General features: G+C 39.7%; 1 protein-coding gene across 4 annotated transcripts in view; it reads right to left on the minus strand.

The window, feature by feature from the left end:
* Positions 1-4,184: 4,184 nt before the first annotated feature.
* APBA1 (amyloid beta precursor protein binding family A member 1) overlaps positions 4,185-19,247 on the minus strand; it is a 103,755-nt gene continuing 88,692 nt past the window's right edge. For 3 of the 4 annotated variants that reach the window (XM_065045954.1, XM_065045955.1, XM_065045956.1), the window contains 7 exons: positions 18,245-18,331; positions 17,468-17,653; positions 13,435-13,614; positions 12,419-12,631; positions 8,614-8,733; positions 7,050-7,190; positions 4,185-5,657 (listed from right to left, as the gene is read on the minus strand). In XM_065045954.1, coding sequence (XP_064902026.1) covers positions 5,586-5,657; positions 7,050-7,190; positions 8,614-8,733; positions 12,419-12,631; positions 13,435-13,614; positions 17,468-17,653; positions 18,245-18,331 — 999 coding nt within the window. In that variant the 3' untranslated portion in view covers positions 4,185-5,585. The remainder of the gene's footprint in view (positions 5,658-7,049; positions 7,191-8,613; positions 8,734-12,418; positions 12,632-13,434; positions 13,615-17,467; positions 17,654-18,244; positions 18,332-19,247) is intronic. The other variant, XM_065045957.1, reaches the window with a different exon arrangement.

A 19,247-nucleotide genomic window follows, 5' to 3' on the forward strand; every position in this document is an offset into this window, starting at 1 on the left:
AGGTGGGCCTTCAAATACGAAACAGGGTTTAAGGAAAAACTAGTGTTCAGATTTATAACACTATCCTTTATAAAAGGCTGTTAATTTGTGAACTGTAATTAAAACACAAACTGTCTGAAAGAAGTTCTCTTTTTGCCCGGTGACTTTGTCACTTAATGGCAGGACATTATTCTTGCCCCACTGACAGAATCAAAACCAAAACTCCATGTGTTTTGTACCAGGAAGTGCTGGTTTGCTATCATCCCAGTAAGAAAGGTGCTTGGACTCTGTAAAGTCTCATTTTAAATACTATTTATTAGGGCTAATGCTATGAAGAAAGAGGATAACACAGAGAATTTCATATCCCTTCAGATGCTGTGAACTCCAAATTGTGCAGCATCAAACAGGTCTAACGGGAGGGTGCAACAATTTGTGCAGATCTCATCCATGCAAGAGTTACCCCATTTTGGTCATTTGAGCTATTACAAGATTTTCTTAGAAGAAAATAACAACATCCATTACTTCTACTGTCAAACAAAAAGGATGTTCAGATGAAAACTTCTTGCAGCACTTCTGGACAAAGGCAAGAACACACAGGCAGTGTCACCACCAGTATCAAGTCGGGGCTGCCTGCAGGCTCCTCTCCTATAACCAGCTAAACTCAGGCGGTGGCCAAGGACATTCCTGAAGGACACACTGTCCAAGCAGCACAGCACAGGCCTGGGCCTGCAGAGGTTAACTGGCATGTGGGTCACCGACATCTCCACATACAAGGTTCTCCAGGTCAGGATTGGCATCATGTACCCCCACACTGAACATTTATTTAAATCATAATCCTAGTCCTGTTCTCAGACACTCTCAGTCCCCACAGAATATGGGCACCAGCTCTCCAGCCTGCAAGGCACTACAGGACGCTGGAACTGAGGTGGGGTCTGCTCACCTTCCCAGTCTGGGCGCCCTCCCAGAACACTGGAGGCAAGGGCAAGAAAAATGTCCACTGTAAAGACAGCAAGTCTGTGAAATTTTTATCTGTACTGCTAAAGGAAAAGTCAGGTTTACCCACTGAAATGCAAAATTTTGCAAATCTGGATGTAAAGGTTTAACAACGATAAACAGGAGGGTGGTACACAGGGAAACACGGAACGCAACTTCAGCCTGTCTGCTACATCGTTTACCAAAGCCTTCACTACTTCCTGAATCTATCATTTAAGCAAATAAGGTGAAAAGGTAAGAAATTCTTCATTCTCCGTGTTGGCAATATTTATATTTCATGTTATGAAGAGCCACTCAGGGGCTGAAGGGCCACATTTACATTTCTTCTGAATCAGCTGTGGGGTATGTTTTCATTTCTGTAGGTTCAAAGTACTTGTCACAACCTGTGAAGCACAGAAAATCCTGTGAAGCCTCACCTGAAGAAATGCTTCTTTATTGGCTTTTGATGGCTGACTTTCAAATACCATGATGTTTTCCATAATCAATCTCTCATTATACAAATATCTTTTAACCTTAGCATGGGCAGTTGCAAGCTTTATTCTGAGGACAGACACACTAGAATTCTACTTTTTATTAATGGTATTAGGTCTTTAAGAATAAACCATGCTGATGACATTTGAAGAAAAAGAGTGGCTTCAGAAATGATAGGAATTAGAAAGAATTATTAGCAAGGCCTCATTTAGGAAAAAAAGAATATTTAAAGTTATTCAGACAATGAAATAATACTTCTGTTATATAAAAGGCATCTTGAAATAACAATCTTTTGGAAGATGCAAACATGGTGACATTTCACATGGTAAAAACTGGGATGCAGCCTTGGTAATAAATCAGCTTAATTTAGAAGGACTAGTGTAATTTATTACCTGAAAATAATGCTGTTTCTAAAATAAAGTTAACAGCGTTCTACACATCTGCAGAAACACATATGGTATTACTCCAGCCTAAGTGGTGAAACAGAAGCTCAGGCACCTTTCAGGCATCCACACGCTCAGTGTTGGCAAGCCAACCCCTAGATCAGTATGAGCAAACTCAGCCTTGTCTGAGGTATTTTTGTTTCATATTTTATTGTTGCAAATCTTACAGACGTTAGCGCTCTGTTAAATAAAGGAATGTAGCACAGTAAATACATCACAACAAAACAGCTGGGCCAGAAACCCCCCACCCTGCCCCACCCAAAACAAAAAGTCCACTTCTCTCCCCCCTGCTCACCTCCCAAATCAAACCACTGCAGCTTCGTTACAGAGGTCAGAGACCTGTGGCAAAAAACATCAGAGGAATTACATTCAGTAGATGTGCAGTATCAACATTCCAGGCTCACATATGTTTATATATATATTTATATTTATATATAGAGATCATTAAATGTTTACAAAGAACAATAGTTACAAATACAATACTATACTTTTCCGAACGCTTTACAATAATTTCTATTCATCCTCTTTACAGAACAATAGTACAACTTCATAGTCTAGGTACTGCGCTAAATATGTACAAGAGATCCCAACCACACTGCTGTATTCAGAAATACGTTTCATTTAGAAAACAACTAAAGCAAGCAAACTTGGATATCCCCATTGAGTCTCAAATTCAAACAAGACTCATAACAAGTATGCAAAACTTGCCAATAAAAAAAAAATTAAGGGATGTTTCATCCTTAATGTAAACACTGAAGAGTTAATTAGACTGTATGAAGCAGCAAGGATGAAAAAGACTTCAGGTCTGTCACTGAAGAAGGAATGTAAATCAGCAGTTTATTCTTTTGAATCTTTAAAGAATTCACATATGTAATCTAACAAACTGCTGCAACAGTCTAGAGAACTGCCAGCTTTCCCTTTCAATCTCCTTTTTCTTGAAACTCTTTCCCTTTACAAAGTAAAAAGGGATTGTTTACAAGAGTTCTGAGAAGTGTGCACACACTATGAACATCCGAGTTGATAAAACTTATGCACACACTGTAACTGGAAAAACTGAGATTTTTTTTTTGCTAGACTCTGATCCTGCAAGCATTCACTTGCTTAATGTTAAGCACCTATTTACCATTAACTGTTCAAGCACTCAAGTGCCAGTAATTCTGCAGAATCTTGACTTCAAGATTTCCAAAGAAACAGTTGTTTCACGTCTAAGTATATTTGCATGTTCAGGTCTTCATCATTTCCCAGTGAAGGGAGTTAAAGACCCCAACACATGAGCTGGACAGAACCACAGAAACAAGTGAAGCTGAGGGTGTAAACATAGCAGGAACCAGAAGCATGATAACTGTGTCTTCAAGAGTTCACTGAGTTTCCTCAGGCAACTTATGGAAAGGCTGCACTGTATATAATCTTCTAAATTGTACATGGTTATATATCATATTTACATATATTACTATATATATGGAAAGCTCTGGAAAGAAGTTAAAATGATCATAAACCAGATGTCTACAGTTAAACGATATACTCACAATTCATTCACTATCTAGTTGCATCAGTCAGGTAGCAGAGGTAAGTACTAACTTGGAATACTAACACCACTCTCTTGTGCAATCTGCTATTCTGGAGATCGGGATTAAGTTAGGTAACAACAAGAACTGTAGTAAAATCAAGTCATCATACATCAACCTCAACACTATAACATATTCACTTACTACAATAGTTTATGTATCACTTCATTATCCCCCTTAAATATTTACTGCCCACTGAAATACAAAGTTTATTCTCTACCTCTGATCAGCTCATAGGTATCCATGATTTCTGAATGCCAAAAATGGACCTCTGGCAAGTGTGCCCAGTGGCTGTCAGCAGTGTTTGCACCAAGTGTGCGTCTGCATGCACACACAGAGACATCCACTTCCACAGATTGCCAGAGTAACGTCTAGGCATCATTACCAGGCTGCTAGCAACTTTACATGGCATGGTGCGACCCACAGGAATTGAGAAACAAGTGACTACGGCCAACAGCACATTTGCAAAGCAGAAGTGGTGTGTGGCTGTGTGTGGCCCGCTCTTGTTTTCAGCTCACTGAGCCTTTCCATCACAGTAAAACACAGCAGAAACTGTCTCCTTAAAATAAATCAACATATTAGCTCAGACTAAATGCATGGTTCAACTTCAGCATAAACACCAGTATACAGGCCTGGTAGAGAGTAACTACAGAGAACAGAGAATTTTCCTCTCACTAGGAGGAAAAGCCACTGATTCTTTTTTTTTTCTTTTTTCTTTCCCTCTTAAAAAAAAAAAAAACAAAAAACAAAAAACAAACAAAACCAAAACAACAACAATCCAACCCCGTTTTCCCCTTTTTTCTCTAGCATGCAAGTTAGAGGCCAATCAAATCCTAGATTTCATACATCTCTACAGTTTATCATCTTCACACAAGTGCATATAGTACACGCATTATCTCCTTTAAGTGCCACACATATGGAAAAAAAATCACAAGTTAAATTATATAACAAAATAAATAAATTTATTCCCACCTCACCCCTTCCACTGTTATCTATATCATGAACTAAGGAGAAAGTAATAGAATCAGACAGGTCTTTGGACAAAAATGTATGTTAAATCTGGCTCAGAGAACAAAATTATTTATAATAGTCTGCATATCCCCTATATTCAAACTTCATAAACAGCAAGCACAATTTAAAAATGTCTATATACACTGACACACATGGCTGTGTGCACCCAATTTGGAATTAAGAGCCTAGAAAAAGTGTAGCTATGCAGGAAAGCCCCTCACTATTTCTTGTGTAGATATTTAAAGATCCTCTCCCCCTCTTTTAATCTCTAAAATAGGAAAGGGACTATAAAATACATGTTGTATTTAAAAACAAAGTAGAAGAAAACAAAGAGTTAGAAACCTGAGGGCAAAGAGTGGGATGCAGTTGTAAAAAATGCCTCCCAAATTACATAGTGTAAGTAATGCAAGTGTAACATGTTCCAGCAACTCACAGAGTACCTCTTGGGGTCCTACTGCTGTGAAGAACTGATGACAGAGGGGAATTAAAAAGTGTGTATTTGGACAGTCCATTTTGCAACAGCAGCATCTACTGAGTTCTTCATAAGCAGGTAATTCTTCCTGAAGGCAAAACTATCCTTCTGGTATTCTACTTTCCCTACAGACATAAACCTTTAATAGTGAGCTCAGTGCCTGTGGGAAAATAGGGCAAGAAAAGCAAAGTCACATGCAGGATATCCAAGAGAACACTTTGCACTCTACACTTTTATCTTTTTGGTAAATACATCGTTCAGTCAGCAACATCGAATTTACTCAGTTTGACAAATTATAGCCACAACAATAAAACATTATGCAGCATGGAGCAGAGCTAATACCCTTTGTGAATCCTGCTGTGAACAATGCTGCTGTTATTTTCCTGGTTTGCATGTGGAACGGCATGAAGTTTCACTTGTAAAAAGATGCAATCAAAATATTCCTATAAATATATTTGCCCCTTCCCAAAATACAGGAAAATGGTGGGGAGAAGAGGAAAAAGAGAGTGTGGGGGGGGGACAGAATGTGTGTGTGTCTGTGAAGGAGAGAGAGAAAGAAATGTCTCTGTAGACACAGAAATACAGCACTAGAGACAAGCACTAATGAGGAAAAACATCCTCCATGCACATTGTGACGGTGAGCTGTCGGCTTTAGATGTAAACTGGTTGCTCTTGTGCAGTCAACAGTCTGTACATGGCAGCTGGCATAGTCTTCATATGAATCTAGAGGAAATAAGACAAGTTAATCTATGCTCATAACATGCATCCTACAACAGAGCATTGGTGAAGAAACTAGCTAGGGTCATACAGGACAGAAGGGAAAGGTAACACCTGAGAGTTTTCATACCCTTATTAAAGTACTGCAGGTGGTGATATTATGAGACAGGATGTTTAGTATCAATGAATCACCTAAAGTCATGGACACTTCCTATTTTCAGATTAGGGTTCTTCTAAAATATAGGAGAACTATGGGTAAATACTAAAAGAACAGTGTGCTGGCTCGCCCTCACTTCCACTTTGTAGATTTGAATACCAACAGGCTGAGGTAGAATTACAGAATTATGGAAGAGTTTGTGTTGGAAGAGATCTTTGAACACTATCTAGTCCAACCCCTCTGCCACATGTAGGGACATTTTTCACCAAATCAGGTTGCTCAAAGCCCCATCCTACCTGACTCTGAACATATCCAGGGATGGGGCACCCACAGCTTCCCTGTGACTCATCACCCTCATTGTAAAAGATTTCTTCTTTATGCCCAATCTCAATCTACTTTCTTTCAGTTTAAAACTGTTGTCTCCTTGTCCTGTCACTGCAGGCTCTGCTAAAAAGCCTCTCTCCATCTTTCTGAGAAGACCACTTTATATATCAAAAGGCTGCACTAAGGTCTCCCCAGGGACTTCTCTTCTCCAGGCTGAACAACCCCAGGTCTCTCAGCCTGTCCTTACAGCAGAGCTGTTCCAGTGCCCTGATCATTTCTGTGGCCTCCTCTGGCCCCTCTCCAACAGGTCCATGTCTTTCCTGTACTGAGGGCTCCAGAACTGGACACAGGACTCCAGGTAGGGTCTCATCAGAGAAGAGCAGAGGGGCAGAATCACCTCCCTCAAACAGCTGGCCCCACCGCTTTTGATGCAGCCCAGGGTAGGACTGGCCTTCTGGGTTGCAAGCACACATTGCTGACTCTTGTCCAGCTTTTCATCCACCCGTACCCTCAAGTCCTTCTCTGCAGTGCTATTCTCAATCCCTTTATCCCACAGCCTGTGCTGATACTGGTGACAGTCCTGATCCAGGTGCAGGACCTTGCACTTGGCCTTGTTGAACTTCATAAGGCTCTCTTTTCAAGCCTGTCAAGGTCGCCCTAATGGCCTCCTTTTCCTTGAGCTATCAACTCAGCATTTCCTTGAGCTATCAACTTGAGCATCACTCAGCATGGTATCATCTGCAAACTTGCTGAAAGTGCATTCAATCCTGCTAGCTATGTCATTGATGAAGACATTAGAGAGTATTGGTCCCATTATTGTCTCTCGAGGGACACCACTTGTTACTGGATTCCACTGGTTGTTATTAGTAACAGTGAAGAATTATGTTATATTGCCTAGACACATTGCCCACTCTTACCTCACCCACAGCATTTGAGAGAATGTGAACAATTTTCTCATGGGGTGTTGCCACAACACTCTGTCCATTAATTTCAATGATCCGATGGCCGACACGCACACCTCCTCGCTCTGCTATGCCTCCTCTCATAAGGCTACAGATCTGGAAGGGAAAAGACAAATTTATCAGGGCATGGATAAGGAACAGAGGCTTTAGATTACCTGGTTTTGCCTGTAAATTGTAATTCAGCATTTAAAGACAGAGGCTTGTGACAAACTGTAAAATGTAACCAATCACTGATTGAAAGGAAAATTTGATAGTGACAAATAACTACTGGATGTTCTCTTCCAAGAGCAGAACAAACTGTCAGAAAAGGCTGTTTGCACTGTATGTCCCACATGCTGTGGTTTGGAAATTTAAGAGTGTGCTGGTTTGACTGAAAATGAGTTAATTTTCTTCATGCAGTTAGAAACCTTTCTTTTTCATAGCTAGCTCAGTTATTATTTGGACTTAGTTTGAAAAGAAGAGATAACACCGCACACTGAGTTAATGTTTTTAATTGCTCTGGTCTGAGAGCCAAGGATGTTCTCAGTGCTCTGCCCACAGGTGTGAGGCACCAAGGAAGGGGGCATGGATGGGGCAGAGCTTCACTGACATCCAGACTGATCAATGAGAGCACTCCATCCCATTAGCGTCATGCTTCATATTTAAGGAGAGTCGGAATCTTTTGGGCCCTCTCTCTCTCTGGTTCTTCTCTTTGCTCTTGCAGACCTGTTCAGGGGAGTTCTGTTCAGGACTTTTGTTAGTTCGGCCTTTTGTCATCCTGCCATTTTGCAGAAGCCTCTGGGCTTTTCTGCCTTTTCCTCTTTTCTCTCTTCAGGATTGGCTGTTGGGACCAGGTCCTGTTTCCTGGGACTGGCAGCTTGGTGTGGACAGAATTTGTGTGGAATTGCATTGAGTATCTTCCATTTTATATTTTATTTTTAGTTTTTATATAGAGATATATATATTTACTAGTAGTGTATAAGTATTTTGTTGTTTAATTAAACTGTGTCCATCTCAGTTCAGGTTTCTCCCTTCATTTTTGATTTTCTCCCCTACCTGGGGGGTTGGGAGACAGGTAAGCGAGTTGCTGTCACTTTTATATTGCTATTTTGGGTTAAATCATGACAAAAGGTACGAAAGACCACAGTTAAACAATGTTCAGGATGCAGATGCCTTACCACAAAAAAGGATCAAGGACCGTCTTTTTCTTTTGAGATCATGCAATGGCTTGGTGAGAGACATGAATAATGCATACTGAAAACAGCTTCTTCTACACATTTTTGTTTCTCTAACATAAACCATGTTTTCGGTTCCAATGGCTGACCCTAAAGCTGTGAAGTCAGTAAAAAAAACCCCCAAACCAGCCCACCAACTCAGATTAACTCAGCTTTTGTATCTTAGACTTAACACACGTGGAAAGTCGTTCTTCCTGTAAGGGAGAAAGTGGTAGCTTCCCTCTTCCAATACTGAAACTTACCACAAGTAGATAAGAAGTTTCATCTATATTAAAGCTTAACTAGAGTGTGTGGAAGCTACTTACAATCCCATTCTGCACACTGAAGCCCAACTGGTATCTGAGGTCAGGTCTCCTGATCAAGACTGTGGTTACTGGAGGACACCTAACAATGTTCAGTTTAACCCGGGCCTGGTTTTTCAAACCCTGCAAAAAGAAATCAATGTGAAAAATGGTGGCAGAGTGAAACATCTAATATAAGCACTGTGAAGGGAAAAAAGATGTTAAATTCTTGACGTGGGAACAGCCCTGAATAAACAGCTCTTTACAGGCATTGTAGCAGAATCTGATCTCCAAATGCCACACAAAAGCATCAAAATATTCAGTGAAATGAGTGACAAAATAACAAGTTTTTCTTTCCAAGAAGCTGACACAGTTGTTTTAGGAAAACTAGCTTCCTACAGGAACTTCTTCATTTGATAACACGAATAATGTATAAAAAAAGTATTAAACAGGTCTATACAGCTCACCAAAAAAGACAATGACTATGGATGGGAAATAAAATTTTAAACATGTAGTTAATATAGTTACAAATAAGTGGCTTCCCTAATAGAATATATTAAATTCTGTCAAGCAAACAGCAGGTTCTGCTGATCTCGTGTTTGTGTAAGCAGTGCTACTAATTTCTGTTCCTCCTCCCTTCTAAATGAATTATATCACATTCACCATTAACTCCTTGCTAAGAGAAGAAAACTGAAGGAGGAAAATTTATTTTTATTATCAGTGTGGTAAAACACTTGAACAGATAACCCAGATAGGTTGCAGAGTATCCAGCCTTGGAGTTATTTAAACCCCAGTGGGCATAGCCATAAATAACCTGCTCTACTTTGAACTGGAGTGTTGGTCTAGACTAGCCTCAGCAGTGACTGCCAGCCTCAGAAACTCTGTGATTGTATGGCTCCATTAAAACTGAAATGTAAAATATGCAGATAACTGCAATCTGACTCCTTGTACAATTTCAAGTATTCAGAGCTCCTGGAGATTGCTAAGACATTTTTCGGAAACATTCCATTCCCATAAAATATTAGCCATAAATAAGTAAAATCCACATAAAGAGCTAAATGTTTTATAAAGAATACAGCAACTTCCACCTCACTTAATACAAGACCTACCAATTCTAGTATCCACTTCTGAATTCCTTTAATATGTCAAATTGAAATTTGGGTCCCACTGCTACTAACAGGTATCTGACACAGACTTGTAAAAGGTTAATTCTGACAATAATTCCTACTATAGCTGAGGTACATCCAATTTACTGCTGTTGATTCTGTTGAGCTAAACTCCAGATTCAGCAGTGACTTGAATAACCAGATCGGCATCACAGAATCATCCTACCAGCGTGAACTGCCTTAGAGTCTGTTTTCTTGTCACTGCCTTAAACTGGATGCAGCTGTCACACGGGAAGAGCTGCCCTCACTTCCACACAGCACTGAGCTTGGCCTGGCTTATTACTGAACGTGGCTCCATGAGAAGGGCTATGTGAACACAAAATGAGAAAGCACATGACTGTGGGAACTGCCTGTACTCCAGTCTCAGCAGAAAGAAGATGCAAACACCATCTCCTCCATGACTATGGACTCCTCCACTCTGGTGAGGAGTTAGCAGCACACCACACATGCTCAAGGGCCACTCATTTTCTATACTCAGGTCATCACAACAACACACAGAGGAGAAGACAGGGACTAATCAACCTGTAGCAATCTGCAGGTCCAGTGTTTACTCAAAAGTCTGAGGGGTTTCTGCCTCAGCCTTCTAAATCCAGGAGAGCAGGAGCCATGCAGAGTACTGGAGACGCCCATTTCTATGAGGAATTTAGGTGTCTAACTTCAGTCATCTGAGTTCATTCAGGTTACATGCCCTCCACAAAGCTGGTATCATTGCAATCTTATTTCCATGATGAATGTGTAAGTTATTTATTAATATACGTATTCATTGGAAAAAAAAATGTGGAGCCCAATAAATAATTTTCTAATTTTGCAGAAAGAGCATTTATTTCAAAAGTGGCTGATTTCCGGTATTATGCAGACTGGTAATACGTGCTGATCAGAAGCAAAAGAATTCCATCATTTGACAACTTATTTGCTTAGGTAGTTTCTGCTTCTCATAGTAGCCAGCACCAGATGCTTCTGAAAAAGATGCAAGCAGCATAATACAATTAGGGAATAACCACCACATATTGAAAGCTTCTTCCAAGCTCTGTCAGTTTGCAATTGGTTTATGGTCAATTAGTAGCAGAGATCAGATCCATAATACTGAAATTATCTTATTTCAAGTGCTTGCAAGACATTCTTCTTATCTACATAATATTATCGTATTTTCATAGGAGTCCTTACAGTGTGCTAAAGAACTCTGAAATCCTGAGGTACTTCTGACACATTTAAATGTGCACTTAGATCATTCAGACTATCTTCTTCTTAAAAAGACAAAATAAATCACTAGCAGTTCCTATGGCAACAGCAGTTAAGTATCAGTGTGGAGGAGAAAGTGCTGCAGAAGCTGGAAACAGCAAAGCTGGTTGTTTCTGTTTTGAGAAAGTAAAGACAAGCACAACAAAACTCCACCTGAAAGGGCTCTGAATCAGAGAAGCGTAACTCCTCACAGTTTTAGAAATAAAACTGATGTGGGACAGGAAACAAATATGGCTAGCATGAAAAGCCTAAACTTGCAGGAAGTTTTGTTCCACTGAAGCTGCCACAAAGATATCAAATACGATTTTTTTTTCCTTCCCTCATAAATTTAAAACTAGTTTTGCCATGTTTTCAGTATGCTACACTTCCAGGCTATCATTTCTACTCACTGAATCTAAAATGGCTGGTTCAGTGGCTTATGTATCTATTACTCATCAGAACTCAGCATTAACATTTTTGGAAAACAGAATGAGAAGCCATTACGCCAAACATTTTTGTTCAAATATTAAGAAACTAATTCATGGACAAAGAAGAAAAATTTGCTCTGTAATTATACTACACAATCAAACTTGTTACCAGAAAGTTGCATAAATAAAGAAGTTAAACAGGCTTATTCCTAGAAATCAGAGAGAAGGATTTCTGTACAGTACACCACCAGCACTACATTACCTGTCTACATGTTATGATCTGCAGGAGTTCTGTGAGGCTATTTTGATAAATAATGAAGTCCGTATAGCTTCATCTCAAACCTGCTCTATAGGTGCATCTTTATAGCTCTTTAAACTCTGATGTTTAAATATCTATTCCCTTGTACGCTACAGCTACCTCAGACACTGTTTAGTTCCGACTGACCTGTATGCTTTTTACAGTCACATATTTTTCTGGCAACTAGAAAACAGCTCTTCCAATTAAAATATTCCATTTAGCCAAGCAACAAGAAGCATCACACTTTCAAATAAATCAGGCAAAGTTTCTACAGAAGATAAGTATGTCTTTAATTCAAAGTTTAAAAGTTTTAAAAATAGTTATAAACAAACAAACAAAGCATCAGCTCTGTTTCAGCCAGATACCAGGATGCATTTAAACAGCTAAAATGGACCAGGAGAATATTAGACACCTGTGCCTCCATTTGTTACATAAAATTTTAAGTATCTTCAGATGTATATATGGTAATATCTTCCTTCTGAATAAAATATTATCTTGTGAAGTTCTGCAGAGTCATCGTCTATGCAGGTAAACGGCACAGCTCAGTTTCTGGGAGTCATAAAATCAGTGTAGCATAAATCCTACTGTAGTTTAAAGATCACAAAATGGAAAGTTCTGTACAAATATTTGTTAAGAATTTACTTAAGAATTCTATACTTTCACCTCTCCTATTATGCAACCCTTTGAAACCATGTAACTTCCAGAAACATTTTCTGTACCTTTATAATGCTCTGACATGTTGACAGTGGTAAACCAACCAAACTGGTCCCATTGATTGACATGATCTGGTCCCCTATGTTGAGCTTTCCAGACTTCTCTGCTGGTCCTCCATGCATCATGTTGGCTATGATAACTGTAGGCAGAATGGATCCCCATCCAGACTCCACAATCACTACACCTAGGATTTCTCCCTTTTGCTTTTCAATGTAAACCTGTACCACATGAAAAAGAGTTTCAAAACAAAGCTTCTTCACACATTTGGAACTAATACCTTCCCTCCCAAACATTCATATAATCAACAAACACACACCCCTCCTTATTTGCAAACTGTGTTTCTAACTCAAAGGCAAGACAAAACAGGGTACACGTTTTACTACATTTAATTTGTATTCAAATATGAAACAATCAACACTACATAATATAGATTCTGCTTAGTGCAAAACACCTCATACAACTTAATTCTGCATATGAGCAGAGGAAACTGGAGTGGAAGAAACCTTGGTGCCTTGGGCTTTGGTGGACAAAGCGAAACAGGAAGAGATTGCAAGAGTTTATGACTGTGGATTGGAAAAGTACTGCCTCTGTGTTGCAGTGGTGCACTGGTGCATTTTTATTAAACAAGCTCCAAGTATAATAATTTAAAATCTAGAATCATCCACTTTCACCAACACCTATTTTATATTTTTATTATAATCTGTTAAATTGTATTATTCTCTTAATCTGTTTTAAATACATTTCATTAATATACAATGTCAAACAAGTCTGAAAATTGCTTGGCAAAAAGAACAGAAACAGATGGTAAATCATTTCACGGCTGATAAATTTTGGGTTCGCTATTTGCCTCTGAAACAGAACTGATGACAGGTTGTCCTACTTGGGAGGATATTCTAGGCTCACTGAGGTAATTTACAGGAAGTACTAGTGGATTTCTGTTTTCTGTCAGGATTTGGTACAGAGCAGCTTAATGCTGTTATTGGGGGGGGGGCGGGGGGGGGCGGGGAAGAAAAAGACATACATCTTTGCAGTTTTCAGATTTGGAGAAGTGAATCAGGTCGTCATTGTACATGTCCTGGGTATTGAGCAAGTCACTGTATTCCTTCTGGCTAAGGTCTTCTGGGTTGATTCCATTCGCCCTCAGAAATTCCTGGTAGGCCACACTGAATGCCTGACCTATGGACTGTGCAATCAGCTGTGCCTGTCGCAGTTCACAGGGAAGAGAGAAGAAAAAAGTGAAACATTCTGATGGTCTTGTCCACTGACACCTACTCTGCTACAAACACACTGTAAAATGGATCAAGTCAAGTTACTGAAATCCAGTTTAAAAAATATGTGTGCATTAAAAATCAATTTAAAAGACCCACAAAATGTCAACATATTAACCTGTGCCATGAATCCAGCTTGGTAAGCAATTATAAATGAGAAATAGAAACAAAGCCATCCTTTCACAGGTAAGAACTGCTAATATAAACATAAAGGTATACCCACTGCAGTGACCGTAGCTTGTACCTACGATTCTTCCCACACGTGCAGCTCCCAGATGGTTCCCCCTTCTAGCAGAGGCAATGCCATTCTCTGACAAGCCAGCAGTGAAAATGAAAATGTCTACTAGAAAACACATAACCACATTTAAGAGGATATTTCCTTCTTTTCTTACCCTCCTGCCCCCTCCATATTGGCTGCTCCTACCCCAGTCTCAGATGAAACAAGAAAAGGGCAGCAACTAGTGACCTTGAAGTGACTGGAAATGGTCATGATCTCCATCCTGCTACCTCCTCCAGCTTCTCTCCTCTACATTTCTTGTTCCCCTTCCTCAAACTCCCACGACTTTGCCAGTTCCCTGACCCTTTCCTTCTCAGCCTGTCCTTTGGCTGCACCCTCTTGTCCCTGCAGCTTCCTGCAGCCTTCTCTCCACCTTAAGCCATCAAATGCGCCACTGATTACGTTGCATTGCTCCCACCATGAGCTGTTCCACATCTGCAGCTCTGCGAGAGAAATCGGGCACAAGGCAGACACAGGGAAAGCTCTGTGTCTTGCAAAGTGGGGAACAGCTGGAAACAGCAGGGCAGAGGGATGCTTCCCTTTGAGGCAGTCATCATGGTTAGTATGAGGCAGGAGAGGAAAGTGGCACAGCAGGGTGCAGTGTACTGCTGTGCATAACTGGAGCAATACACTCAGTAAGCACTGTGTAGTGCAGAGGAGTTGGCCACAACGTGCACTGAAACAGTCCCCTGGAGCACAGCACTGTCTGTGGGGAAGGGAGAGCAGAGGAGAGCTGGCAACACAGGCCTGAGGGAGTGTTAGGGAAGAATGAATACTGCCGAGGTATATTTTTAAAGAGCCTACCAGCTGTAGTTAAAGTCCAGTTTGGTCCCTAATAAAGGAAAGGTTCCCAATCCTGAAATAAAAAGTTGATTGTATCTTAAAGCAACTCAAACTAGCACTACACTTGCTGATGAGAATAGCATGGTGGCTGTTGCTGAAAAGGCTAATGTCTAGACTTGCAGTATTTTACCAGTGCTCAGATCAACCCAGTTTTGACAGCAAGAAAATGGGAAAGCTACACGTCCATAGCTCAGAGGACACAAGTGCAGACTCTGCATTAATACACATATATCTTCTCTCCAAGAAGTGATCAGTTCCCATTTAGACACCCAGCATTTGGATACATGAGGTTCAGCTCATTTGTAGATCCAGCTCTAAATACAGTTGAAAATCTGGTGCTGTACTTCCAAGCAGAGACACCTTCTGGCCAACACCTGCTTGAGGGCTTAGAGCTTCTGTGTCAGTTACTGGGTAAATTCTTCTAAATACCCAGCTGTCCCAGAAGAAGAAAAGGTGACAATGATACATACATGAGTTTTATAATATAAACAGGCTAAATTACTCCACTGGATGTACAGGATCTCTGAGGTTGCCATCTCCTTGCTGCTAACAGGTGCTACAATGCTTCTATTTTAATTCTTTCTTAGTAATTTGGGTACATTAGAAAATTTTTGCAAGTTATTTGACTAAGGCAAGCTAATATACCCTTCTGCAATTTCTCAGCATATTTTCACATGACTGGGCAATACTTTCATTGGATCTACAGGCATGTGTCTTCCAAGCCAATATCTAGTGGCAAAGGGAGGATCACATCTGACATTAACATGGGCTGATCCAAACGAACCACAGAAAACAATGCCAGTGATCCCCAAATGGAAGCACAGACTCGAGCTAGCCAAAGCACTAACAGTAGCCAGAGAAACAAGTCTGGATCACAGGCAGACCACCACATGCTGAAGGAAAACAAGCCCCAGTCTCTGTCATCTGACAGGTTGATTTTTGCTTTTTCAGCTGGCCAGTAAGAGACCCAGCAGTCCCAAACTTCTGACTAGAAACACAGCAATGGCAGCCACAAAGCAGGCAGCATATCAAGTGGCATTAAGACAAAAAAAAATTGGCTAATATTTTTATTTTCAGACCAGTTTCTTGAAAGGCTTTGCTGCGGGAAAGCAAGATGTGCGGTTCCAGGCACCTGATGATAAAGGAAGATCAATACTAACACGTATCTGGACAGTCAAAGAAATAACACTAACATAATGAGATCATAACTAAACATAAAGGGCCTTGCACAGATTGTATTGAAGTACATTTCTCGTAATTGTAAAGAGTTATAGCCCAGACTTGTGAGAATGGTATCTTGGGCCAGATAACCGTTCCCAAGTGCATGGGATGTGTGAATGTCCTGGGGCCTGGTCTGTGAATGAGTGGGAAAACAAGTGAGACAAACACAACATGAGTGTAGTGTGTTTTTAATAACACTTATTGGAAAAACATCTTATGTAACATCTTAGTCCAGGCCCCTATCTGTAAATCCTATAAACTGTCAATGGCTAATAAAGGCCTAGCCTAGCTTAGCTCTCTGCTCTGCCTGGCTCTGTGCTCCTTCCTGAACAAGATCTCTGTCTGTGCATAAATCTCTGTCTGCATCCCGCTGTCTGTCATTTCTAATTGTTGCACTTTGCCAAACTGGCTTGCACGTTATTTTGGGGTAAAAAAAAAAATCCATAATTTTTTATGGTCTCTGTCAACATTTTGGTAGAGGATTACTTCTATCAGCACTCCTGTCCTTACTTTTTAACCTCAGCAGTGGGCTGCATATGCACATACATCTGCAACCAGACAATTTATCCACACATGGGCTTAGAACAGGTTCATCATTACATAAAATCAGGTGCTTATTCAAGAAAACCTTCCCATCTCAAAGTTCTTGCTGATACACTATAGAGTGGAAGACATATGAGGATTTTATAAGAAACTTATATTTTTCACTTTACTTCTCTTAAGTAATATTCTGCAATTCGGAGGTCTTAGGACTGAGATTATTTATTCTCCCAAATTACTAGGTCTAACTTGATTATGATCCTGGCAACTACATATCTAACTACTTCAATCTGATATCTTTGATTTTACTTTTCAGTTTCCGGGTTTAAAAAGTGCATAAAATCAGCAAGTTATGCACAGTCCTAGATAAGATAATTTATTAACCTGTGCCACAGACTAAAATTTACTCAGCTGTGTCTCTCTCTATTCAGCATGCTCTGGGATTGCTGAAATTGCCACCTCTCTTTGCCGTCTTATCGATGTCATGTCAGCAGCTACTCTGCAACACAAGCCTCCTCCTCAAAAATCCAACCACCAAATCACCCTTCTAGTATGTGTCAATGACCCTTGATGCAATACTTGGGATCATAATTTCCCTAGGAAAATAAGAATTTCTGACAGACTTTCACTCTTACATGTAGAATCTGAGCTGGTGTTTGTAAGCTGTGGCAACCGGACTCTCTTCTCACTTTTACTGGAAGGAACTGAAGTAGCTTAAAATGGGGAGCATTTCTATAAACACCAATTTTGTGAGCAAAACGCAAACAGAATCCAACTTCCTCTGCTCAGACAAAATATTTGGTTGCAATTCATGAACAAATAGGAGCACTTGCAATGCACTTAAAGCCCACCAGAATATGCCTACATCTCCACCCTTAGAAAATTACAAGACAGTAATTCCTTACATCCTCAGACTCAAAGACATGGCAAATCATTTTGTACTGCCTCTTTCCATCTTGGGAAGGGTGAGATGCTTCCACATTATCCTGGGAGTTAGACCGTGGCATTCGTCTACGTGCCATCAAAACAACTATATTTCCTATATCAGCAATGTAAGAAATGGTCCGCAGGGGATGATCCATCATGGTTTCCTGGGGAATACAGAAAACAACATGAGCAGCTGTTGCAATGAAGTTCTTATTGCAAACCTAGCATTAGAAAAACAAAAAAATGGCAACATAAGATGTCTGTTAAGTGAAGTGTGTAACACCCATCATGCATGAAGGGAGATGCCAAGATAGTACAAGAGCTTCACTTTCCGAAAGTAAAAGAAAGCAAGTTTTACAAACTACTGTTGTGTTTTCTGTGGAAAAGCACATAAAGACCTCAGTATCAGAACCTGAATATTCTGGGTATGTATGTGCAAAGGACTATGAACTTCAAATTATCTCAGCCAAATATTTTGGGCCACTCTGGGCACAATCAATACTTGATGCATCACAGCTCGTAAGAAATGAGCCAACTGCAACTGGCTTACCCACAAATTCTAATAATTTCTACAGTCAGACACACCAAAGTAACTACATGTATGACATGGTTCTTGAGCATGGATTTTTTACTAGAAAATCCTGGGGGGAAATACAAGAGCCATCACTTTTTGAAGGACAAATTTCGGCAGGCAGCTGAAAGTCTATGTCAGAAACCTACTACTACAATACTGACAAAAGGATCTTTGTCTATACCTGTGTGTCTGCATTCAGTACTTTTATTCTCTGTGTAGAAATGAAGAGGTCCACTTCAGTCATGGGTTGAGATTCACCTTCTGGAGCCTGCAAATAAATGGATTACTGTCAAACAAACACATTAGATAATATACTTACTAATGATGTTAGGTTCACGAACAGGGGTGCACTAAGACACAGTCACCAGAACAGCAATGCAAGATAAGAGTATTAGACTGCAAAAGCTAAAGATAAACACAAATATATGGAAAATAGATACATATATATATATATGTGAAAGTGAATTGGATATTATTTGAAAAATTGTTAACCCCATAAAAGCTTTCCTGATATTTTTCCTGACTGAGTAAAATTATACCTGATTGCAACATTAACTATATAAAGATTTCATTAAAATCAAAATGATTGTCCCATTTTCTCCACACTATGAATCCCACTTTAAAGAAGGTTTTTCAAACATGCCACAGAAAGGCCTAACAGCAACTCTTGCCTGAGGAATTTCTATATGGGTTAACAGAGACAGTCAATAACAATGGAAAAAGCTGTACCACAGGTGGGTGCAGTTTAAGCAATTCATAATGCAGTTCTGGTAAGAAGACCTTCAAAGTCAAACAGCACACTATTCAAGCACTAACCCACTTTGGAAATCATATTTTGTTAAGAGAAAGCAAATGCGTGTATTTTTTTTAATTAGATTTGTTAAAATATACTTAAAAACTCCATAAATGAAACTTATTACTAAGATGGGTCAATCTCAGCAGTGTATTAGTTTGTATGTATACTTTTTTTTTGCATCCAGCAATTTGAAACACATGTGAATCAAACAAAGCAGTCCTATAGAAAGACAAAATAAATAAATACTTGATTTTAACCTATCATTTTACAGAGTTAAAACCTTTGCCATGCCAGTCCTGTTTCTTTAGTACGTATTTTGGGTACTGCCTGTAACCATTTGATAAATCCAATCTTTACTCTATTTCTAACATGAAATGGCTAATGATAA

The sequence above is a fragment of the Columba livia genome, chromosome Z, assembly GCF_036013475.1.
Source record: "Columba livia isolate bColLiv1 breed racing homer chromosome Z, bColLiv1.pat.W.v2, whole genome shotgun sequence".
In the NCBI taxonomy this organism is placed as follows: Eukaryota; Metazoa; Chordata; class Aves; order Columbiformes; family Columbidae; genus Columba; species Columba livia.